Raw genomic sequence first — 26087 nt, forward strand, 5'->3', positions numbered from 1 at the left:
TTTACATCCCGGGTCAGAAGTAAACCATGATGATGACTTGCCTGCCTCTCAGATTGCATTGTTATGGCTCATAAATCACAACCATTCAGTGTTAGATTAAATGAATCACAGTGCTACAAAGCTTTAATAATACATCATAATTAACAGTGCTTATCCTGACACTGCCAGGTGCCGTTACCTCTGATGGAAAGATCACAAGTCCAAATGTCTTTGAACCTATTTTCCATTGCCCCTTTAGGAGAGGAAGATAACTTTTTATTATCAGGAGAAGAATAATGTGTGGTTGTAAAAAATGTTTCCATTTATTCTTTTAATTGAGTTCAACTGATTGCACTCGCATGCCTCAAAAGCGATTCCAACTCAAAAGCAGCCTGCCTTGATAGTTGTTCACACAATTACCGCCCACAGATATTATTTCTCGGTCCCACAACAGCAAAAACTTCAAAGCAAATTCGTCTGAGACAACTGGACAGATATTTCTGATTATAAAACCAGACAAAGCCAGATTAGTCAACCAGAGCTCAGCAGTGAATCAACGAGTGACACACACACACATATTTTCTGTTACATTTCAGGGCATTTCGCCGACGTGTTAATCCTCAGCGATGTACAATGAGTGGAACAGCGTATTCCTCCTTGGGATCGAGTGATTTCAGTATTTTTAGTTATCAATATCTCATGTTTTGTGCCAGTTCTCTGTGATTTTCAGTATTCAGTGTCTGCCCTAAATTCTCTCTTTGTCTTGGTGAAAAGCCTTCTCTTTCAGATCCACATGGGACATTTAATCGCTCTAGTCAAACCCAAATTAATGATTTAAAAAAAGGTTTCATGTTCTTTCAGGCTAGAGGAACACCCACACACTGCACAAACTTGACAATTGGATCAAATAAAAATGTTAACAAAGATTCAACAGCGATGCTGGTAGCTCTGTAAGCCTGTGTTCAGGAAGAGAAATGAGCTAGATGCTAAAATTGGCACGCTAACAAGCTCACAAGACAATGCTCGAAAGCTGATGTTAACATGTTTACCATCTTAGTTCAGCTTGGTAAAAAGGTAACATGTGCTATGTAGCTATAGACACACATACATGTATGAGGCTTTTGTGTCATGAAGTTTTGCAGATATTTGCAAGGACATATAGGGGCACAGTTTACCCTTTCTCGTTTGTGTGTGTGTGTGTGTGTGTGTGTGTGTGTGTGTGTGTGTGTGTGTGTGTGTGTGTGTGTGTGTGTGTGTGTGTGTGTGTGTGTGTGTGTGTGTGTGTGTGTGTGTGTGTGTGTGTGTGTGTGTGTGTGTGTGTGTTCGTTCTCCATGTGTGCACATATGCTGTGAAAACCAGTGAAAGACTTCCAAGTACTTAGAAACTGGGCCACATGTCTCCTTTTTGGGTTGTTTTGTTTTATCAGTTTGCATTCAAGGCTCCAGTCTAACTTACTTCCTAACAGGCCTGAAATATATGTTTTCCACCATCCCCAAGTCTGTGTAAAAATGTAAGCCTATTGTAATTGTATTGTTATTTGTACTGGTTATTAGCATGCAAACACACAACTCATGAATAGGAAATTAATTAGTGTACGTTTAAATTATATTAATCCTGGCATTATTAATTAGTATTATGTATTAAGCTGCTTAGGAAGTCAAACATGTCATAATTCCCTCTCTAATATCTATTTTATATTGCAGGGAAAACCTCTCCTCTAAACAAATGCATATATTCGAAGTTTGTCGCCCCCGAAAATAAAAAAAATATAAAAATAATCAAGTTATAACAAATCATAAGGGAAGTGTCAGACTCACAGTAACCAAACAGCCGGTGTATGAACCAAACGTCACGTATGTACTTTTCCAAATGGCTGGTAATGAGGGTGACATCAGAAAGGCCACCTGTCAACCAGCAACCTTCCCACAATGCACCTGTCGCCTGCCAACAATAACAACCCCTACTTTATATTTGCTGCGGGGAGTGGGGGATTGAAACACAGGCGCCATGATTGGCAGATTTGAATTTAAATTGACTCGGAGAGAAGTAAAAAAGCTGCAGCAACAACAACAAGAGGGATTTTCAGAAGTCTCCTGCTGCACCCCAACTGGAGGAAAAGTCCCTCATACTCAAGTAACATGTTTTTGTTTGAACTTTGCTTTTCTTTGGCTGTAAGGCTGAATAACAACCTGGATATTATAGGGTTTGAATTGTTATGAATTGTGTCCATGTCTCTGTACATCCAGTGCTGTTGTTGCTATGTCCTTTGTTGTGGTGCTCATAAAGCAGCAGGAACTATAATCGAGTCTCATAAATTGAATTAATTTTTCGGCCGGTCTGGTCTTATCAGCAGCAAAAGAACCAAACAAACAAACCCGGCTCCAGTTCATTTCAAGTTCAAGTCAAGAATTCTGCAACAAACAAACAAACTATAAAGTGAATTAGACTTTTTCAAATAGTCTTTTATCTTTGGATTGTCTTTAACAAAAACCTGAACCACATACTCCTGAATTCAAACAACTGCTTGCAATACAACAATAATTTGAACGTTTTTTGCTTCCTCTTTTACCTTCGAGGCATGCAAGAAGTCAGTGTATCATATGGTACACTCCCTTTAGGCCAGTGCTTCTCAAAGTGTGGTCCGCAGACCACTGGTGGTCCGTGAGCGCCCCCTAGTGGTCCGTGAGTATATTGGTAACATTTCACATTTGAAATAAATAAATTAAATTTGAGTTTTCCGCACTCTCGCGGGAATATCTCCTCAATGGAGTGAGCTTAAGTTTCACTTTCGATTGCATGATATAGCCCAGGGCAACACCTTCATCACACATGTGGCCACTTGTTTGTACCATTTTCAGGCGATTTGTAATCTGTTCTAGAAAAACGACGTGATTTTGGATATTTGTGGAGTTAGGTGGTCCGCGAGTGTTTTTTTATTGGTTAAGCGGTCCTTGGTATGAAAAGGTTTGAGAAACACTGCTTTAGGCGAAACGCACAGCACTTTCAAAACACATGCAAATAACAAAAAATCTCCGAATTGAAGTGTTTTTGGCCGTTATCACGCGTTGTCACCTGTCTGCCACCATATACATGTTACCCAAATAATGATTTTGGGGGTTGAAGTATTCCTTCTAAGCGGCTCTCACTCAGACTTACTTCTACCGTCTTGTATATGCCGGCTGGAAATGCTTTTCACTTCACTACGGTTTAGTCATTCATGAATCAGCATTTTGCAGTTCCCAGAACAATATCTTGATAAAAAGAAACCTAGACTTCACAGGTTACTCCTGCTAGCTTCACTGATTAAGGTGCTGACAAACAGCCCCACTCAAATATCCCTTCATTATCTCAGACCCCAGCCGAGAACTGCACACAGGAGTAAAACCACATTGTTTTGCTAAAACACAGTCGTATTAATGTTTTATTCAAAGAGAGTATGAAGTCTTCACGATCAAAGCCTCATGCAGGTTGAGAGGTTTGTATAAACCAATTCTAGTCGGCAACATAAAGAATATACTTTACAATACTTTAAAGTCTTCACCCTCAAGGAGAATCAAAGCTTCATCAAAACCAGGTTAGTGTTAGCGCCATGTTTTCCTCACTAGGCGTAGAAACGGCAGTCCATAACACAAGAACTAAGCAATCTATTTGGAGGCGAAACAAAAGGAGGGAAAGTCAGACGGGTTGAGTAAGAGTTGGAATAGGACTGGTACAAAATAACTGATTTTACAAATGCAAAACAAACTCTGAATCATGTAAAACAGTGTGTAACCTCTGCAGCCGAATCAACATGTTAATAGAAGCCCGTCCAAGACCAAGGGAACGAAAACCAAGGATTAGCAAAACAGATGAGGACCAAATTAAAGAGATTTCTCCAGGGACAGAGATCAAGACAAAGACCTGAAATCCAGAATTACACACAGGACTACTGATTATAATTGATCCAAAGCCCAATAATCAACTCATCTCATTTATACTGTTGAATAATTTAGAGCAGGCTTCTAAGAAAACCTCACAGTAGGGAGTAATCCAAAGCAAAAGTCCAGTAACCAAAGCACTTTCTAAGCTCTCCCTGACTGTTCAAGCTGCTCCCGACACGCCGGGTCCCCTCTCTTACAGTAAAGGAGATTTATGGCTGCCCGCAAAGAACCGTGTTACGACGTTAATATGCAAAAGCCTCTCGCGCCGACAATGCTGCGGCACTGCTCCTGGTTTTTACAGGAGGCTTACAGCGACACGCCGCCGTGACTTTACATTCTCATGTTCATCGCGCCACATTATGAAGACTGTAAACGATGCCGCACACAAATCAGAAATCTGAAAGGTGTGACAGACGGCATAATGAAGTGATTATTCTTCCTTTAACGCAGAACACTTCCGCTAATTTGACACATTTACACAATGGCACATCTCTTATGGATATGGTTTCGAGACACAGCATGGATGCATATATATTCGTGCACAGGAACACTATCTACACAGTATCTATTGCACTTGATTTAAATGTTTCCATATTCATATTCAGTCGAGTTGAAAGGGAGTTAATTTGATTTATAATGCACATTTCAGGCACAAAGGCAAGTGCTTCACAAGTTATGAAAGGGATCACATAGAAAAAAGGAGGGGGTTGTGGAGGAACAGATGAAATACACCTCTTAAGGTGAAAGAACAGGAGGGTGCCGGTGCTCTAAATCAACAGAAAGTTGGTTATAGAAAATGTTGTTGAAGATTTTGCTGACTGGAAGCAGAACAGCAAGGGAGGGAAACAAAGGGAACCTGTGTGATTCAGAGACCTTTAGTAGCACTGTGGGGATGTTGTTCTTTGAAAGGGGCCTTGTTTGTTTGTTTGTTTGTTTGTTTGTTTGTTCATACTCTGCCAGTGTTTTATAGGAAGTACATGTATTCATCATGGGTTCCAGATCTCAGTGAAACACACAGTGCGTTACGTTGAGCAACACAACATGTAAACATCATTATGGTTTGTTAGAGGGGACCTATTGTGCGTTGGGGGTGTCCTCTTTCCTCCTGAGTCTTTTATGGGGTTTTTTGTGCGTGTCTACAAATGCTAAAATCCCTGTGTTTGTGGAGACATGTCACAGTAGAGACACGAAAAATCAAATGTGAACCTGAAAATGAGCAATATATGTCCCCTTTAACAATGAGACTCATCAGGGCACCTTTCTAGTAATCCTCAATTTGCCAATTAAAATTAAATAATGTACCATTACGCACTGCATTTCTTATTATGTAGGCTTACGTTAAAGAGAAGAATAAATAACCTTGTGATAAAACATTTGTTAACGGGGCCCGAGCACTTTTTAACTTAGAAAATGTCCCTTGCTATGTAACCAAATAAATCCAGCATTAAAAGCAAACCTACTGCTTTGAATCTAATTGTCTAATTGTCACTTTGTAGCTTAACATTTCAGAGAGAGCTGAACAATAGGCACCAAATTGCACGCCAAAATGGAAAGTATAATGTGGTACTAATTTAAGTAAAAGGCTTGCAACATCATTACTTTGACTTGAAAGCTTTCAGACCTTCAGCTTCAGGATGACCAGAAAGTAAAGCATCTCATTTCACACAGCTCTGCAGACACAAGAGGGAAAAGAACCGCTGGAAGTCTCTCACTGGGATTACTATGATTTGTGTGTCATTGCATCAAACAAATTGTGAAAACTAAATGTGAAGCAGTAAATGTGAAGCATTAGCTGATTGTTAGGAACCCAAAAGCTGATGTTTGTCAAAAGCAAAACGGCTAAATTAGTGTTATTTGTCGCCGGATAAGAAACTAAAAAGAACAGGCTGATGAAGGCTTGACAATTTTACAAGCAGATTTGAATACTGCTGCCACGGGGTGATTTCTTCCCTTTTCACACAGAGTTGTACGACTATAATCTGAAGGGACTGGTTCACGTCCAATTTAGTGAACATATAACAGAACGCCACTGACAGAATGCATTACAGCTGATGCTGCTCGGCTTTATGGAAGCACCCATTCTTCTTCCTCAGGACAGATAGCACATCCGTCCAGTAAGTGCATTACTTAAGAGATCACAGAGCGACCGCTGTCTGAAAAGATGCTGCACATCTTGCATGTTTATGATTATTTGATTTTAATTCAACAGTACAGCGCGCACAAAGGAACAAGTCTTTAGCCGACCTCGGAGCAAAGTTTGTTCAAGTCAGAAGGTGTTGTGAGTAGAGCGTGTTATGTGCTCTGTCAGGAGACTTATAATTCTGTACCTGCTGCAGTTAAAATGTCAAGCACCAGCCAAAGAGGAGGAGGAGGAGGAGGAGGAGGAGGAAGAGGAGGAGGAGGAGGAGGAGGAGGAGAAGAAGAAAAGCAGAAGAAGAGGGCAAGGTCGACTCTAGATCTGATTAATGTGAGGACAAAAGATATATACAGACTATTAGTCTCGCTAGAAATTCACATTAATGTTTGCTAATGTTTCCTTTTCAAAGTGTCGTATCTTCACTTTACGTTTCACTGCACATACCGTTTTCTTTAATTCTTTGGGACAGATGATTTATGTTATTAATTTTGCATTCAGGTTTTACTTTTCTTACATTGTATTGATGTTACGGCTGCAACCCACGATTGTTTTCATGATTTTAGTCAGTAAAACACCAAGTTGTGAATCCTTCTAATGGCCTGTTTCACTCTGACCACCAGGCCAGAAAACACTTAAGACATACAATATGAACAAAGCAGCAAATCTTAGGTTGATATTTTTGCTTAGAAAATAGTTGGAAATTGCCTAAAGACAAAAAAAGAAAAGTAATAATAATTGTTTTGTCATTAATTATATTGCTATTCTTGTTATTTTCAATTGTTCCGCCCTGATTTGTAACCTAGTGCATGTTTGAAGAGCTGCAGCTACATATTTCTAATTTTCTAATTTTCTGCAAGAGACTCTCTCTGTGACAGCGTGCAGAGACATATCCTCAATACAAACAGACACACCTTGCAGCCTTGTGTTAGGAGGCTATTTGATCTCTTTAGAGGGTTATGTTCAGAGGCTACAGAGGCATTTGATCTAATAAGGCTCATTAGACGAGGCCAGGCGCCTACATGACCGGGGATGCAGGTGTGGGCCTGAGTCCGGTGGAGGTGATTCAATCGGGTGCAGCAAAGCAGAACAGGAAACACATTTACTGCTTTTGTGGCCGCGGGCTAACCATCATGTCTACCTGCCTCGCTGCCCAGCCGCCAGAGTAACTGACCCACGTGAGCTGAATGTGATTCTGTACGCTAACACTGGGTAGACGAGACTTTATTCAAATAAGCTAGAGAGCAGACAGCGTGGTAAACGAGGGTCTGACCAAATTGTACGGTCTTATTTGAAGCTAGTGTACTTGCAGCCTTGGAAAAATTGTCAGTTAAATACATTTTAATGTGATGTACTATAAAAAACAAAACATATATTGCTATAAAAAATAGATTTTTCTCACATGATTTGTTTCTCTTTGTCTCCAAACAATTCAGCGGAGATCGTTGTTGAATTAGATGAGCTTTATTCAATGGTCCAGACGACATACAAACAGGAGGACACATTTCTTCGCTTCATAGTTAAATAAAGTTATCAGTCTCAAAAGGAACATAAAGAACACGGTCAAAAGACTTTTCCGCTTCCCCGTCTCATCACCGTCAGCTGTGTCCTATCAACCTACCATATATAGGCATACAGCCATGCACGTGGTACTTACGCACATATCATAACAAATAAGTGAGCCTTACTGTAAATTAATACATTTTAAACCATAGTGTGAATCACAAAAATACCTGATAATCAAGAGCTTAATCTAATTGATATTATTATTAAGCCTAACATTCAGATAATAATAATAACAAAAGGAAAATGGCTCTAACAGTCTCAGTATACCTGTATTTCTCCTTTTTCTGAAAAGCTGCTTTTAAGCCCGTGTCACTTCAAGCTCACCTTCAAAGAAAGACCCACTCTGATTGGTCAGCCAGTCTTCCCAGGATTTTTTCTCTTTTGTACATGTCTCCATTGATTGAGCTTTTCTCAGTAATTATACGTCAGCACCCAAACCTTCATTATAATCAAATAAAGACAGCAAAGATGGAAATATAGCTTTTAAGTTGGTTCATACTAGATGTAATGGACTGACTGTAGTGATGCTGTTCATTTATATATAACCACAACACTAGATGTATAATACATGACTTTTACCTCCAGCTGCCACAGCTAATGTTCATTCTTTTCTTTAAGTGGTAACACACAGTGACAGTGGGCAACACACAAAGTAACAGAACTGGAGTTCACTCTGTTCCTTCTGGTCTCATTACTGAGCAGGACAGCAGAGGAGAGAAGTCGCTGTAGCGTTTCATTGAAATGGACCAGATAATTGAACCTTCCTTGAAGTTGCTTTATGTTTGTTTCCACTATAAATAATCTCCTTTAGCATTAGACTTTGGTAGTGAGAAACACAAGCAGCACATGCTAACCAATCACAGCACGTCAGATAGTGTGTGTGCAGGCTTCAAAGCTAAGCCGTAACCCCCTAACGCTCAACCGTAAGCCCCCGTATCGACCAACATCAGCGCCCAGCCGCACTAAAGCTCCCGTGGGTGAACGAGGGAGAAACATCTCCAGTGGTTAATCCTCCAGGAGAGAGAGGCTGATGCAGCAGAATATTAATGCAGACGGTTTGGTGATGTATTAGATGTTCAACAATCACACTCAGGTGTAGTGTTCACTGTCCGCGTACAAAAGAGTGGTGATAAGAACATAATGGTGCATGAAACTAGCAATATAGAACAGTGGACTTAAACGTTTTCCATCAGAAGTGGAAAAATAGTAAGATACTTTATTTATTTGAAAGAAGTTCTACTGTACCGTAGTGTTTTAAAAACTAGTTGAAGTCAGGCATTTAAAAGTGAAATTCATTAAAAAGTACACAATGAGCTGTTTCTGTTCATTTAAAAATTTGTATCTTAAATCTATATTATTGCATTAAATTGTTTTGATTATTATACGTACTTTTAATATTTTATGTTATAATTCAGTCAAGTTTTTTTGTTTTTTATTTTATTTAAGCAATAATATAAACGGAGACAAATGGACAATATTGGCTAATAAAATGTAATGGATTAGAAGTAAAACAAAAAGCAGATAATGGTCAACTTAGTCAAATTAGTAACTTTCTGTTTTCACTACTGAATGATGACTTGTGAGTGTTGCCTTTTGACATTGCAAATAGAAATCAAATACCCATCTGATATTCTTGCTCTCATTGGCTGCTCAGAGAGTCGTTACATCATGAGGGGGTGTGTGGCGTAGTGGGTTGTCCGTATGTGTCCGATCAGGGGGTGACAGGTTCAAACCCCACTGCAGCCAGCATGTCGTTGTGTCCCTGAGACACTTCCCCCAAATTGCTCCTGTGGGGATTGTCCACAGTATTGAGTATGTCAGTCGCTTTGGATAAAAGTGTCTAACAAGTGACATGTAATGTAATGAGGACACAACTGAACATGGACTCTAATGAAGGCTGCACTTTGCCTTCAGCTGACAGTTTGCTTCTCTCCCTTCGACTGAAGCCTCATTTCTCTCAGACCAGGTTAAACGCACACAGAAACTGACGAGGGTCTGACCCTCTCTTTCTCTGGGAGGAGGACTTCCTTGTTCTTCTGAATCGACCGTCTGACCTGACTAACCGCCTCCCAGAGCGCAGCGCTATTTGTGTTTCAGGGTTTCCGTCGGCTTCATTTAATAAGATAATTTCACGGCAATTACAAGCTTTCACCACAAATGTAATATCATTTCACGCTTGCTCAGTGACAAATTCTTGTTTTGGATGGAGAGCAGCGCACTCAGTGCAGATTCTATACAGCGGGAATCGGGGCTTCATGTGGAGAAAACACAATGAATCCTCCCGCTCGCTTTTCTCTTTAAACGGCTCGGCGTGATAAGCATGAAATTACAGTTCTGTGGTTTCTGCTGCAAACATTGTGTTTCAATCTCCTACAGGTTTCTTCTTCTTCTCTTGATATCCAATACACAAGGCAATTATGGATTCAGTCACGTAGGACGCAGCATGTAAACAAAAGTCTGAGCACTGGCGGAGAGTCGTTTGACATTGAAACCGGAGACTGCTCGTGATCACATCGGGAGGCAGGTTGCAAACAACAAAGTTCAGCTCTTTCTGTCACATTCCTCCACTTTCTGTTCGACTTCCTCAAGGTTAATCAGCAATTCTCAGATGGTTCGTGTAAAGAAACATTTCATGTCATTTTCTTTCAAAGATAAAAACCACAATGAAGTGCGGCTGCAACAAAAGACAATTCGATCTGTTGAGTGAAACCAGGTTCTTGTATTCAGTGATTTTCTCAGTAATTTCTCTGCGATATGACCAACATCGAGAGGGTATAATCGAAACGCTCTCAGAAATTGAGGCTATTATTGTTCTCTTTGTACAAACAAAACAGAGGAGTGAAGCGAGCCAAGCTGAACAGATGATCCGAAATATCAGGGAAGGCATTTTTGGAAGCATTTCAGATTCAACAGCACACATGAAAGAGTAAGGCTGTGTGTGCCATAAATAATCAGATGCTGAGCTGATCAAATAAACAACCTACAAAGACATTGTCAATAAAGCTTTGACCTGAACTCACCTAAATTATTTAAATCAATAAAGATTTGTGATTTCAATCTATACTAAAACGCATCTGCAGTAGGGCTGCACGAGTTGGGGAAATAATCTAATTGCTATTTTTCTGACAGATATTGAGATTGCGATTCGATTTCCGATATTTGTTTTTAAGCGACCCAACGTAAGTTTATTGTAAAATGCGGCCATATCTCCGGCTAGGAAGGTCGCACCAACATGCTCCCGTCTCTAGCCCCCCGACAGCCCGAGCTACGAGTGCAAGAACTAAACTTACATGAAACTTTCGTTGGGTTGCTTTAAAGCCAAGCGTCAGTTTAAGATTCACCCTGTAATAGAAACATGTGATGGAGCATTACTAACCTGACTCAGATGGTTTGTTCCATCTAGGAGAGCTCCATTGGAAGCCATTTGGAAAGGGCAGGCACTTTCAAAAATACTTGGCAGGTGATTGGATCAATCTGTCTATAACCTTCTATCATGGGCCACTTCTGATTGGTTAACAATGGCTGTTACATGTGGAGCACAGCACTTCTGATTGGTGTGGAGGACTGAAAAAAGTAATCAGATCTCAAACTTAAGTAAAAGTATAGATACAGCTCTCTACTTATACTCTGTTAAAAGTCTTAAATACAAGATTTAACTTGGAAGAAAAATACAAAAAGGTATTAAAAGCAGAATGTTATTAAAGTAAAAGCACTTGTTGGGGAAAGGTCCTTTTCAGAGAGTTCAAACCGTATGTTAATGTGAATAGTTTAATTTGGAGCACAATGTAAAATCTATAAAATCATGTTTCTTGTTTGTTTTACTGACTCCAGCTGTCAGATTAATGTCCTGAGCCTGTAAGTACGATATTTGCCTCCGAAATGAGGTGAAATAGAAATATAAAGTATTATAAAGTTCTGACACACAAGTAAAGTTAAAAATATCCAGCATTATACTCAAGCACAGCACGGGAGTTTATGATTGGTTCATTTACACCACTTGACAACTGAGATTCCTCTGAGTAATGTTGATTAACAATACGTGTGTAATAATATCTATCCTACATTTTATTGAGGTTAGGGGAAACAAATATGTATCTTAAAATGTGGTGAAGACACATAACAGGTTTAAGTCGTGTCTGTTTTCTTCAAACTTAAAATAAAATAAACGTTTGACTCTAAACCAAAGCATGCTGCAAAATCAATTAAAATGCAGATAGTTTTTCTTTGGAAACTTAATTTAGGGAGTTGAATGAACCCTCGGCAGCACCTCCTGTCAGCTCAGTGACAACAACTCACTTTAATAGATTCCTCTTAAAGGTCTTGAAATAAATCCAATTATAAACTTTAAAATGAATATATTTATGTTAAGTTACAAGTTATAGTTTTTTAAACTTAGAGCGCCATGTCCAATATTTGTCAGGATGTGCAAATGTATTTATTTCTAGTCCGTCAAGGTATTAAGAATTTCAGTCAGTCCAATAAATATAACATGGGAAAAGTTCTTTAAAACACAGGAACCAAAGAGCCGTAACTTGTAAACTGATCAGGAGTATCAAATACGTTTTTCTGCTTTTAACCAGTTTAGCCCCGAGCCTGTTTTCAGGTCTCAGGCTCGAAAATGACATTCCCAGAACAAATGACCATATCTTCCATTCTAAAAGGGTTAAATTAATCATCTTTTTTCTCAAAGTAATGATCAACCTGTGAGTTGGATGTAGAAAAGTCAGAATCAATATAGATGTTTTTTATTTTAAAGAAAATTCAGATTGAACATAGTAAAAAACTGTAAATTATAGTGTCCGTCCAAATATTATTTTTTACTTATAGTGAAAACTACCCTTGGATGATAGTAAGGTAGACTAAAAGCTTTAGGAATCCAAAGTACAACATATAATAAGTACCCTGTATCAAGATTGATGCAAAGCAAGTGACATTTGACCTTTTTGGACAGATTTAGCAAAAAGAACTCCACCTCTGAGGTGATTTAGGTGGAAATGGGGGTTTTACCGTTTCTCTGGAACCCATTGGTCGATTTTGGTGATTGACATCTCTTTCTGACCGTTAGAGCCAATAGAATCAAAGGGGAATCTCCCCACACACACACACGGTAAAACTAAAAGGTGGGGGCTTCACGCTCGCAGTTTTGCTCCAGAGTGAAGCTGTCTCTAGGTCTGATATCTGAAAACCGAAAAGCAGGTTTATTGCTCATGGATCATCAGAAATCATTCAAAGGGACACAGACACATTGGATTAACTTCAGCATCGTTTTTATCGTTTTAATGCCATTGAAGACCACTTTTGACCAGACTACAACAGAGTTGAGCCACGTTAGCCTTTCTAGCTACCTAGCTCCATATGTTTTGATGTCTGTTCTTGATATTATCTCCGAGAGTTCGTATAATTGAGTGATAATGAAGGGTACCCCTCGATTCTGTGTCTCCTCACGATGTGAAACGATGTGTTGCTGGATGTGCAAATATAAATAATAAGGTTTTGTGAGTGAATTTTGGTGCAGTCATCTGTTAGCATTTTTCGCTCGTTGCTAGTTCAGAGGCTCAGCGTTAGCATTGTGGTGTTTTTTTTTGAAAAAAAATAAAAATGTTGAGTTAGATGAGTTTCTTCCCGTTACATGGATATAAAACATTCATAGTTTATTAAATGAACATTCCCTCAGACACGGTTTCCTGCAAGATGTGGCAGGAGGGTCCCGGTACCGGGGTCTCTCGGGCTTAACAGGTTTTAACAGAAGTGAGTTTTAATTCTTAAAGATGTTGTCCGTTTTAAAGCAGAAAATACTTCCTTACTCCTCCCTTCTTTCCGTCACAATTAATTCAGGCTTTGTTTTTTTAGATCTGTCACATGAATTTGGTAAAGAGCTTTCCCCTTCACAAACATTGAACCGAATCTCCCAGACCGTCATTATAACGCTGAGTGGCTGTTGAACTGAATGGTGTTTCATTTCAAACTGTTTTAGGATGAATGCACGCTAACTGCCAGAAGTACTTACGCTCATATGAAGTGGACGGCTCAAGATTATGAAGCATGATTACACAGCCGTGACATTCACGCTAATAGAAACAGATTACAAATGAAATTCGCCTCATATTTGGAAGCCAATGAGAGTGGAGAATCTGCACTTAAGCTCATCTAGGATCAAAATGACTCACACCTTGTGAGGAATTACATATCCAAATACATTTTTGTTATTTTGCATCAGTATCTTATTTTAACCTGAGGCGCTCGCGAGCCCTTTAAAGATCAATTGTGCTTTTGTGCCATTTCTCTGGCCACTGAATAACCTCTATTCGGCTTTTATTGCTCAAATGTTAAGATTGGTCACATTTCTTTGACTTTATCCTGTTTTTATTGTACCTAAGTTAAACGTTTTCAGTGGCTTTACAACCACAGCAAGAGACTTTTTAACAAAATAATTCCTTCAAAACCTTCTCAGAGATTTTACTGTCACATTCAAGTCTTTTGAGTTAATTTTCGAGCCAGAAAGGATACAATAATATTGTACATTACAACAAGTTATCCAATTTCATGCTGGATGGGCATCAGAGGGACAAGGGGTAATATAACCTGGAGTACACAGGAATAAACGAGCTATGACTAAATGGCACCTGTGTTCTCCTGAATTAAAGGTCACCTGTAGAGTTTTTGACATAAAGTCATATCTTTCCATGTTTTGATGAGTGGGTACTCATTATATCTTGCACTCAAGCAGGGACAGGGGTGACGTGACAAACTGCAGATACATTTGTGAATGTTGGTTTGTCTAAACGATTTAGGGTTTGGATCAGCTGCATAATGTCCATGTCTTCTTTTATCTGTTGTGCTTTTTGTACAGAACAGGAGGCTCCACTTTAAAGTTTGCACATTAAAAAACAAGTTAATTTCATGCTCCGTGAGTTGCCATGAAGAAGCCAACTGGAGACGACAAAAGAAAACGAGCTTTATCTCAAAACTACACCTGTATTCCTTCTTGAATTTGAAGGTCACCTGCGGATTATTTTGATCGTAAGAAATGCTAAATCTTGTGTTGTTTGAATCTTGTTTTCTGTAATGAAAATACAGACTACATGACAGAAATACTTTGTTACAAAGCCCTGTATTAAATTGTGTGTTAGCTATTTAATTATCCATCCATCCATCCATCTTCTCCCGCTTATCCGTGGTCGGGTCGCGGAGGTAGCAGTTCCAGCAGAGAACCCCAAACTTTCTTTTCCCTGGCCACATCAACCAGCTCTGACTGGGGGATCCCAAGGCGCTCCCAGGCCAGCGAAGATATATATTCCCTCCATCTAGTTCTAGGTCTACCCCTTGGTCTCTGCCCAGCTGGACGTGCCTGGAACACCTCCCTAGGGAGGCGCCCAGGTGGCATCCTAACTAGGTGCCCGAACCACCTCAACTGGCTCCTTTCGACGCCAAGGAGGAGCGGTTCAACTCCGAGTCCCTCCCGGATGACCGAACTTCTCACCTTATCCCTAAGGGAGACACCAGCCAGACCTGCGGAGAAAACCCATCTCGGCCGCTTGTATCCGCGATCTCGTTCTTTCGGTCATGACCCATCCTTCATGACCATAGGTGAGGGTAGGAACGAAAATGGCGCGGTAGACAGAGAGCTTTGCCTTCTGGCTCAGCTCCCTTTTCGTCACAACGGTGCGGTAAAGAGACTGCAGTACCGCTCCCGCTGCTCCGATTCTCCGACCCATCTCACGCTCCATTGTTCCCTCACTCGAGAACAAGACCCCGAGATACTTGAACTCCTTCACTTGGGGTAAGGACTCATTCCCTACTTGGAGTGGACAGTCCATCGGTTTCCTGCTGAGAACCATGGCCTCAGATTTGGAGGTGCTGATCCTCCAAATATTTAATTATATTCATGGAAATGTAGTTTAAAGTGGATCTATCATGCTATATTTTAATAATATAGTGTAGGACCATACCAATATAAGGCATATTTATACTTTTTTTTTTTTTTAAATACCAAACAGATCATGAATTTTAACCATTCCTCATTTCACTCAATTTAACACCGTCTTTTCAAGGGCTGATTCTGTGAGAACAGCACCACCTACAGGCCTGGCATATGTACTACAGCGTCTCCAGCGCTTTCGAACGGCAATGTCCGTGGCTGTCTCCTCCGGATTGATGGAGTTGGCCCAATAGCCGTAGCGCCATTCTGTGACGTCAGAGAAGTGTTCAAATCTGGATCAGTCTGTATCAAATCCGTTGCAGCCCCTTTTTAAGAGATTTGGGTACGGAGGAAAATAGAGAGGGTTGTGTTTTCTGACACTTGGTGAGTTCCCTGGAACACCGGGGACACATATTCATGTATAAAAGACGTACAAAAGTGCATTTTGCATGATAGGTCACCTTTAAGTTTTGATTAGTGGAAGTTGAAAATCTCTCTAAAGTCTCATTTTAACCATTTTATACAGAACAGCAACGATTGTTTTTTTTTCTATTTGGATCTATTTGATGATTCTTTTCTCTGTCTGTCAGGTAAGCTTTGTAACATCCCTTCTGTTTCAGGCGAACCTCAATGAAACAATAACAAACCGATGTCAACTATGCAGATTTTAAAACCATAAAAGTGCCTAAGGTATAAAACATGCTTGGATTCTGTAATTGACTGGTATAAATACACACTGAAGAAGAAACATGTTTGTTTCCAATTAAAATATAAATGTTGTTCCTAAAGTAATGAGCGGGTTCATATAGAGATAAATGAAACTGCACACAATAAGTCACAATAGAGGAAACAAACACACATCCTCCACCAAGTGTGAAGCAGCAGCTGGAAGCAGAGGGTCAGGCAGGCCCAGGTGGCAGTGCTGTAAAGTGACAATGTGATTTAAGTGCTGTGTCGTGGTAAGGTCTGTTATCTGCCGCCGCTAACAGGGCCGCGGCGATACGGTCCGACAGCCAGCGACTGCAGCGCGGGAGGCAGCGCTGATAATGGATAGCTTCAGCCGAGCAACTTCCAGCCGCACTGCGCAATCACATGAATCATGAGTTTAAACTGCTGTCAGATACGCTCACATCCAGGGCTGTGGTCACTCTTTTTCCTCAGATGACTTTTTTTTAAATTTCTTTTTCAGCCGTAGTAAGAGAGAAGGACGAGGAGCGAGAAATGTCCCTGGACGTCAACATGGTGATGGGGCTCAGAGAGAAAGAGGGATATCTTGATGACCCAGCTGTCTCTTTGTTTGAGGAAACAAGGTTATTTCCAGCAAACACAGGATCGTGTCTATGAAATTAGGTTTGATCTATTGGGTTTTCAACAATTGGACGTGTAATACTTCAGTAAACACCTCCTCCAGATCTACTTCTGCTACACCCCTTAAAGAACTCACAAGACATTATTATTATTTTAAAGCAGTTTTCTATTCTACATTCTTAAAATGTTCTTTTTAATCCAAATGTAGCGCCTACAAAAAAAAGGACGGGGAAGAAATCACGTTTTTTTTTTCTTATATTTTCTTACCAGTGAGATAGAAAGCATTGCTGTATACACGTGGAAACAATCAATATTTAAGAAAAACACTTTTTTGTTTGTTAAGAAAAATAGATCCCTAAAATCAAAAATGCAGTTTATTTGATGGTGGATGTATTCTTTCATTTCTTGTTTAAATGTTAAGTACAATTATTTGAATTTGCATACTAATTAAAAACAGTACAGTGAGTGTATACTATGATATTTTTTTTTTAAAAACACAACATACTCAAAGTCTGCTTAGAAATAGTGTGCAATGTGGCAAGTGGTTGTTTGCTAGTTTCGTCTTGGAACTCCAGCACTTCAGATCATCATAACTTCTCTACCTCCGAGCGTCCTTGCGTTTAATATCCTCAGCTCTGTCCAGAAATGCCCGATATATTTTTCATATCTGGTTTCAAATTACAGGCCGAGAGATGGTCACTCGGTTGACTGGAGAGTCAGTCAGCCGGAGCTGGTTTCTGCTGATCAGCAAGTTCAAGATGAGGCGGCGCGTCTCCTCGGCTGCTCCCGGCAATCTGGATAATTAGAGATGTGTTCGATCACTGCTCCTCCAAGCTGGTGATTATCCTCCCCCACCGGGAAGCGAGAAGTGACAGTAAGCCAGTACACACACACACACACACACACACACACACACACACACACACACACACACACACACACACACACACACACACACACACACACACACACACACACACACACACACACACACACACACACACACACACACACACACACACACACACACACACACACACACACACACACACACACACACACACACACACACACACACACACACACACACACACACACACACACACACACACAATAATGACCGCCTCGCTGCACATTATCCCGCTTATCACACGACCGCATGCTGAATAAACCAATGGCCCAATATAAATAGAAAATGATTGAATTGACTTCAAAATGATCGTATTGCTTCTCTTACTTAACACAAGTTGTCTTAGGACAAGTTTGAGTCAAGTGTTAAGACAAGTGTAAGTCAGGTCTAAGGACAAGTGTAGGTCAGTGTTAAGACAAGTTTTGGGAAAACTTTAAATCAAGTCTTAGGACAAGTTTAAGTTGGGTCTAAGAAAAAACAAGTCTGAGTTAAAAAACTATTAACAAAGTCAGTTTCTTATCAACTTAAACAATCAAATGAACTTTGTATGGATGAGGAGAAAAGATAGATTGACCCGGTTTAGTTTTTAGACATTTTGAGAGCATTATATAATACTATGGACTTCAAACAACTCATTTGCATGTCTATGAGTATCTTAAAGAGTCGTAGTTTATTTCTGGAATAATGCCATATCCAATAAGCTCAACATAAAAGCGGCTAAACCCTTCACTCCCACTGGTTGCAGTACATTAAAGTAGACGATATTATTGTTGTCTTTCATGCTAATATAAAAGCAGTAACCGTGGACACCAATTAATTTTAAATACAGGAATATGTGGAGCCAAGTTTCAGACGAATATAAACACAACACACAGGAAGGGGAGCAGCAGAGCTTGTCAGGTTTTCATTAGATGTGTTTCATTGTTCACACCTCGAGTTTCTCTCTCTATTACCAATCAGTAATGATTGAAGCCCTGCATCTCACCCAGGAGCATTATGTCCAGTAATGAGATTCTTCTCCCCGAGCTCTGCTCCCTAATCCCACGTTTCTATCTGTGCTTCGCGGACCCGAGAACAGCTGAGCCAGGCTGAACATGGACGCTCGACATGAAATTCAGTGTTAACCCTGCCATCCTGAATAAGAGCGAGACAATGGAGCTGGAATGGACTGGATTCTACGCCTATTACGGAACATGTTAATCCTCTTAAGAAGTTAAGAGAGGTCTTGATGACATGAGGGAGAGGCAGGGGTGTAGAGCTCTGTGGAAATGAGCAGAGGCGAGTCTGAGAAATTAGGTTGGTCCTGAACAATAGCGAGGCTGGAGCCTGAATCTCATAGTCATTAACCTGCAGTTCTCTTCGGGGACTTGCAGGAGAAAGGAGTTGCTGCGTGGCTTAGTCTTTAAATTACAGAGTGCAATTTTAACACATGTTGTTGCCAACAAACACTTTCCCAACTTCCCAGGTCACAGAGCTGTAGCTTGGATAATTTTATGTTGTTTTGCAAATTCAAAATGTGCCAAAATGCCGTCAGAGAAGTTGTGAGGCCGGCTGCACTCAGGGTGTTTGGAAAAGACTGCCAGAATCCTGCCACCTCATTAACAACAGGACGATTCCCCACACCGGCATTTGGCTGAGGTATATACCATAGGCTGTCCATGCTTCTGAGGCTCATCGTAAAAGCCTTGAGTTGGAAAACAGCCTCTGGTGCCGCGTTAAGTCTCTTCAGAGGGAAAGTACGGTAATTCACTTTGAAGAGGCCTCATGAAAAGGAGGATTTGAGAAACGCAAAGCACAGAGCACACCATCAGCATCGATAAAGATGATATTAAAGCAAAGAACTGGACGGTGAATGTCAAAGCACTAAGTGGTACATTTGTCCTGCTGCAAAGCCAAAAAACAGGATCAAAGATATTAACGAGATGTGACTCACCGGTCTTTTCCCGTCTCCTTCTTGAAGACCATGTCGCAGTAGTTCATCCTCTCCTCTGTGGTGACGTAGATGCGTGCATGTGGGTAGTTCTCGGCCGCCTGTCGCAGCATGTTGTACACGATGCCCTTCCCGTCCTTCCTCATGTTTCTCAGCGGCCCCCACACCACATAGACCGTGTCGTTGGCCTGTCCGAAGAAGTACTGAGGCTTCTGCAGCAGCAGGGGGACGCTGGTGTGCGAGACCACTCTCAGCGTGGTGCGCTGGCCGACGTCAACTTCGAAACCCCGCGTGGGCGCGTTGTTCATCCGCCAGATGCACGGAGAGCGATCGATCTGCGCCCCGGCAGCCTGGCCCAACATCTGGCCGGAGCTGGACACGATGCTGCACAGCTCACATTGCAGCTTCAGAGGCTGCAGGGGGACAAAAAGACCGTTACAACGATCCATCAGCATCAAGTCAAGACTCGAGTCATGTCTGATTTACTCTCAAGTTAATGGAGGCAAGGCAAAGTCTATTCCACAGGTTAGAAGGTGTCAAGTCTTAGGGAAAGTTTAAGTCAAGTCTGAAGACAAAGTCAAGTCAAAGGAGAAGTTTTAGGAGAAGATTTAGGACATTTTATAAGTCAGATCTTAGGATAAGTTTGAGTCAAATCTTAGGAGAAGATAAATCCAGGTTAAGAAACAATTAAGTCAAAGCAAGTTGGAAGTCAGGTCACAAATTAAGTTTCAAGCCAATTGAGAAAAGGGCCAAGTCGAGTCTCAGGTCAAAGTCAATCAGAAAACGATCTTGTCTAAAGCCTTTGTTGAGCCACATTTCTCTTTAGTGCGAGTCTCACATTAACGTATCGTCCAAACGGTTCCGTCGCGTTGAAGCTTGCCGGTGGGCGTGTCTGATGCGCGACTAACAACCAATCACATTAACCTCCCGCCCCGGACACACAAGCACGCGGTTCGATTGGCTAGCGCTTGTACTGGCAGTGGCGACTGGTCATTAGTGTTAGCAGAAAGTATTAAAAATAATAATTACAACAAAATGCAAAAAAATATATATATATTTATAAAATATATTTTAAGATCATGTTTAATCATCTGATTCGTCGGTACATTGCTGTTTTAGTCTGTGTTCTTCTAATTAGTGTCTACAGTGTGTGCCTATTGAGCTGTTTAGAGCCATGTGGGACAAAACCCGATCATGCCCTCCCTCTCCCTGTCTAAGTGAACGGTGACTGTAAAAACTACACTGCGCATGCTAAGAGTATTGTCCTATTTAATGAGTGTGGCAAAAAAATAATGACCATAGGGGCAGAGAGCTGCCATCCCCACCATACGTCATCTCACATCATTCAGAGCTGATTGGCTGTAAGTACGTGTGCCGCGAAAAGTGTGATGTGTGAAGAGGAGACGAGAGACGCTTCCTAAAACCCGGAAGTAAGCTGCGCATGGGTTCCCTCCTCAAAAAAGCAATGAGATTTCTCCATAGAATTTTTTGAAAAATGTGCCTATCCTTCTGGACAAAAAAACAGAGATTTTGTCCAGAAGGATAGGAACATGGACTTCATCTTCAAGTCAAGGTTAGACCACAATTTTATTGAAAATGGGATCTTACTAAGAGAGAACAATTCAATATTGAAATGATAAAATTACATTTTTTGGGTATCCTTTTGTTGAACTGTGTTTAATATTAATCTAATTATAGGCTTTACACAGACTAATGAAACATGTCTGTTGCCGCTTTATCTGCTTTGAATCAAGGCTACTTCTGCGGTTAAAGAGAGAATAAGCAATATATAACTTTATAGACAACCAAGGCAACATAAGCGGGGCTGTGGATCAGCCACACAAAAAAGATAATAAGAAAAGAGACCAAAAAGAAAGGAAATCACAGAATCAGAAAATCACTGCAGTGCTTCATCATTTTCTTAAATAGCTCGAGAAAAAGTTATTTTGCTTTGATAAACACCTCAACTTGCAAAACAAAAAGAAAAGTTGAGGTAACTTCTGCTATTGGTAATGAAGTCATTTGTCTCCTGCAGAATGTTATTATCATTTTGTGTCAAGGACAAAGAAAATCTTTATTTCTGCTTAAAAGGAAATGGAAAACAAGTGATAACATTCTTAATAAATGTGCTCGTATTATGCCATTTCTACAAAGATAGGAACCTCATTAGGACCTCGCCTGGTGTAACGACTGGATAAAGTACGGCTTCTGTCTTTAATTTAAAGGTTATTTTGGTAATACAAAATAATAACCTCAGAGTTTACTTCTCGTCTTAAACACGTAACTGCTCTTGCCATTTTGATATGAATGCAATAAAAACATGAAAGTGACGTTTTGGCAAGGGGCCTGTGTGATCAGAGGATACTAAAATACATTTGGTAATTATTTATTTAAAAAAATCTTTCATCAGGGTTTTAGAGGCCTATATAATTTTATTTTACGTCCTAAGATTAATGTCACCATGCCCAGAACTAACATTGATTAAGTTAATTGAATGTGGGACCTCAGAGGTTACAACAGTCTTACTGCGGCAAAGCAGAGCGGAGAAGCAGGGGACTCGTGTCATTTATCTTACTGTATACCTTTTAAATATCTTATTATACTTTACTGGAGCGGGGGGATTTGTAATGAATCTTCAATAATAGCTCTTAGCTAAGCTTTGCCAAGAGAGGGAAAGAGCTCTCGGAATCCAAACTGGGAGATTTAACTAATTTAAGCTAATATGCTAGGTTTGTTTTGATGAGATTAAATGTACTTAAAGTGAATGAATGCAAGAGAAAGTTAAAAAGAAAAAGCATCGTGTCGTGACGGAGCCCTGTTTGATCATTTGCTTAATGGAGGGTAACTGTAATTCCACTGGTTTGAATATAAATTGCATTTTTGCTGTAGTCTGGCCAAAGTTCTCTCTTGCACATTCTACTTTTAATCAACAAACAAGAAAGTTTTAGGAGCAAAACGAATCTCACAATACAATGTATTAATTTAATTTATGACTACTTGATGTATGCAACATATGCCTGAAAAACATTAAATAAATAATCACGTTTAATTGGTAAACATTTTCAAACAGAAGGTAATCATGTGACTTAATTTGAGGCTATTATTTCTCTTTCATATTTAATAATAGGTTACAGTTTCCAAGGTAACAATGCAGCCATGAAAGCCCATCACCGGGGAAACTAGTGACTCCCGCATGGGGAGTGTGTCTGCGTGTGAGTGATAAATGAAAAACTGTAAATACTCATGTGGCTTGTAATTATAATTATATACTTCTTATTAGTCTATCTATGTGTGTACAGTACATCTGTGACAGAACAATGTATGTGCAATCGTGATAAAAATTACGCTCATTTTCAGGTTTATATCAGTACTTAGTGTCTCTACTTTGACATGTCTCCATGCTTCAATGTTCAAAAAGCTCTTTATTTTTCTCATACTGCCTGTGCTGCAGCACCTCTTTTCACCCTCTGTCTGAAACCAGAGCCCAGTCTGCTCTGATTGGTTAGCTGGCCGGCTCTGTTGTGATTGGTCAGCCACTTAAAGATGTCCCGCTCCTTAGCCTAAGAAGTACAATGTGTTGGAGCGTTAACCAATCGAAGTGCAAGTGTTACAAAGTGATGTAAACGGTAAATGGACTGTACTTATACGTTATCAAAACTTTACGACCCGTCAAAGCGCTTTACATACTACGAGTCATTCACTCATTCACACAGAGCAGGGTCACTTGGTCTAGGGATCCAACATTCATACACATTCATGCCATCGGGAGAAACTCAGGGTTAAGGACCAACGACACATCGACATGTTGACTGCACGGGCTGGGATCAAACCCACAAACTTCTGATTGAAAGACAACCGCACTCCCTCTGAGCCACAGTCGCCCACATAGTTACATACAGTAGTTATTATTCTAAGTAATTAAATCATCTTTAAATCATTATAGGAGCTGTTTTTGTTGGTTTGTTACTGTGAGCAGTTAGTCCAGCAGCATAATCAAAACACAAGTCATGGTTGTCATTAAACACAAAAAAAGAGATTTATCAGGGCTGGTTCAAAGTGTGCATGGATATAATCAAGAGAAGAGAGACCCCCGTTACACTTATCAACACTTATACCACATTCACACCAACGGTGTTTCAGGGCCGGTTCGGAGCTGGAGCTTCAAAAGCACCAGGTTTTCGTGTTCACACCGCAGCGGAGCAGCCTCTTAGCTCCGGAATCCGGTTCATTTCGAGCACCAAAAAATTGTCCAGCCAGAACAAAAGCACCACATACGTCACGCTTATGTCGAGGCAGGGGCAGGGGCAGGGGCAGGGGCAGGGGCAGGGGCAGGGGCAGGGGCAGGGGCAGGGGCAGGGGCGTACTCCTGAACAACAACAAAAAGCCGGCGTTTTATCCAGTTTGTACACAATGATGGAGAAACGTAACAAGCAGCAGTGGTCCACTGAAGAGACCAGCTACCTACTGGGAATCTGGTCTTCTGAAGAGGTACAGAGGAAGCTGGAGCACAATCGGCCATTGTTGTTGTTGTCGGTGTCAGCTGTGAGGGGTTTCCGCGCGGTTTGGCTTTATGAAGCAGGCACGCAAACGGTTACGTCATTACGCAAACGATGACGCTGCACCAGTCGGACTCTGGGCTGTGTGAAAAGAGCCGGAGCTAAACCGAAGAACCGGTTCTGAACCTGAAAAGCTCTAGCACGGAGCTTGAACCGGAGTTGCGTTGGTGTGAACGAGGTAATAGTGGTGAATAGAGCAGATCACCTGCTTAGGATTCTCCACCAGAGCTACCTGCTATTGCTTTTCCTCTCATTTATGGATTCAGTCAGGGGTTAAGAAACGATCTCTGCACCTGCGCTAACTCTCCGTTTGCAGGGTGGTTGAGACACACATCAGCGCAGCCTTGAGCTGTCAGCGGCTCGTCCATCATCCCCCTCAGCCGGCTCATAACTCCATCACGCCTCTCCGCACACACAGATTGGCTGAACTCTGTGGGGAACGCAGGCTGGCTAACTGCATGGCAGACACATGGTGAAAACCTGCCGCTAAGGAGCCCCTGAGCAAGGCATTTTACACACAACTGCTGCCGTGGAGATGCTCAGTGAGGATGTTAATTAATAAAAACAGAACCGAGTGAGATTAGTCCTGGGTTAATTAAGCTTCATTTAGAAATAAAAAACGGCTTCTGAGTAGTTCACAAATATAAAACGTTATTAGTTTCCGATGAACATGAATCACTTTATTAATGAAGAGTGTAAAAAAGTAATCTAACGACTAGAAACCCTTTTTTGATTTTGTATATATGACTGGATTCGAGCCAACAAACCTCTGACCATTACTTCCTGTACATCAATAAAATATTATGGCCTCTTCGTCCGCTCAGCTGTGATTCATGTTTCAGTTTCATGTTTACGATGGGGCTGTTTCAGTGCGCCATGCAGTAATCGTAAACAGGGGGCACTTTTATAATCCCAATAACTTTGCCACGCTCGGATAAGTACAACATCTACTGAAAGCCTCAGATTTAAATGCATGACTGTGTCGAAGATAAAGTAGGTTATTTAAAAAATAAATAAGAAGGCCTAATGCTGTGAACTCAGTCATCATTTGATTATAGCACCGGGGTGTGAAGTTAACCTTGACGTTGATTAAAATGCTCTAAACACAATTAATTAATTAATAGCAATAATGATTACATTAATGGGGCCGAGTCCCAGTACAAAAGCTCCTTTTGGGGCACAAACATTATGCTACAGGGCAGCGGTGGGACGTAAATAATTACATTCACATGCAGTACTGCACTTAAAGGTAGGGTTGGTAAGAATGGAGAAACCAGCTCGAGTGCGCTAGAATTTGAGAGTACACAACCGGAAAAAATCCGCCCCTTCCTTCAGACTTCCTCACAGAGCCCCTCCTCCAACACACACGAACGCGCACATGACCAATCAGCCTGAGGGCACGAGATCAGTTTGTGCACAGATGGAAGGCTGACAGGCAGGTAGGCCATCCAGTTATCTGACCCGGGCCGAGGCAGATGATTGGTTGTGCTTTTTACAGCACTAGGGCTTCCACAGATGAAATATTTATATATGTCTCAAAAGACAAAGTAATTTGAAGATTTTAAATGCGGAAATTATTCACATTACTTATTGAAGTCAATGTGAATAAGTTAATGCGGACCTCTGTCAAGCAGAAAGGGTGGTGGGTTTCGATACCAGCCCCTGCAGTGCAACATGTCGATGTATCCTTAGGCAAGATACTTAACCGATGTCATGCCCAGCGGAGTGTGTGTGTGTGTGTGTGTGTGTGTGTGTGTGTGTGTGTGTGTGTGTGTGTGTGTGTGTGTGTGTGTGTGTGTGTGTGTGTGTGTGTGTGTGTGTGTGTGTGTGTGTGTGTGTGTGTGTGTGTGTGTGTGTGTGTGTGT

The 26087-nt window shown here is 40.9% G+C and overlaps 1 protein-coding gene across 1 annotated transcript in view; it reads right to left on the bottom strand.

The window, feature by feature from the left end:
• The window catches only part of st6galnac3 (ST6 (alpha-N-acetyl-neuraminyl-2,3-beta-galactosyl-1,3)-N-acetylgalactosaminide alpha-2,6-sialyltransferase 3), a 79772-nt gene that overhangs the window by 25228 nt on the left and 28457 nt on the right, over nucleotides 1-26087 (bottom strand). Inside the window, exon 3 of the mRNA XM_079651363.1 lies at nucleotides 19670-20079. Within this exon, the coding sequence (XP_079507489.1) occupies nucleotides 19670-20079 (410 nt within the window). The remainder of the gene's footprint in view (nucleotides 1-19669; nucleotides 20080-26087) is intronic.

The sequence above is a fragment of the Notothenia rossii genome (assembly GCF_949606895.1).
Source record: "Notothenia rossii genome assembly, chromosome: 9".
Lineage (NCBI taxonomy): Eukaryota > Metazoa > Chordata > Actinopteri > Perciformes > Nototheniidae > Notothenia > Notothenia rossii.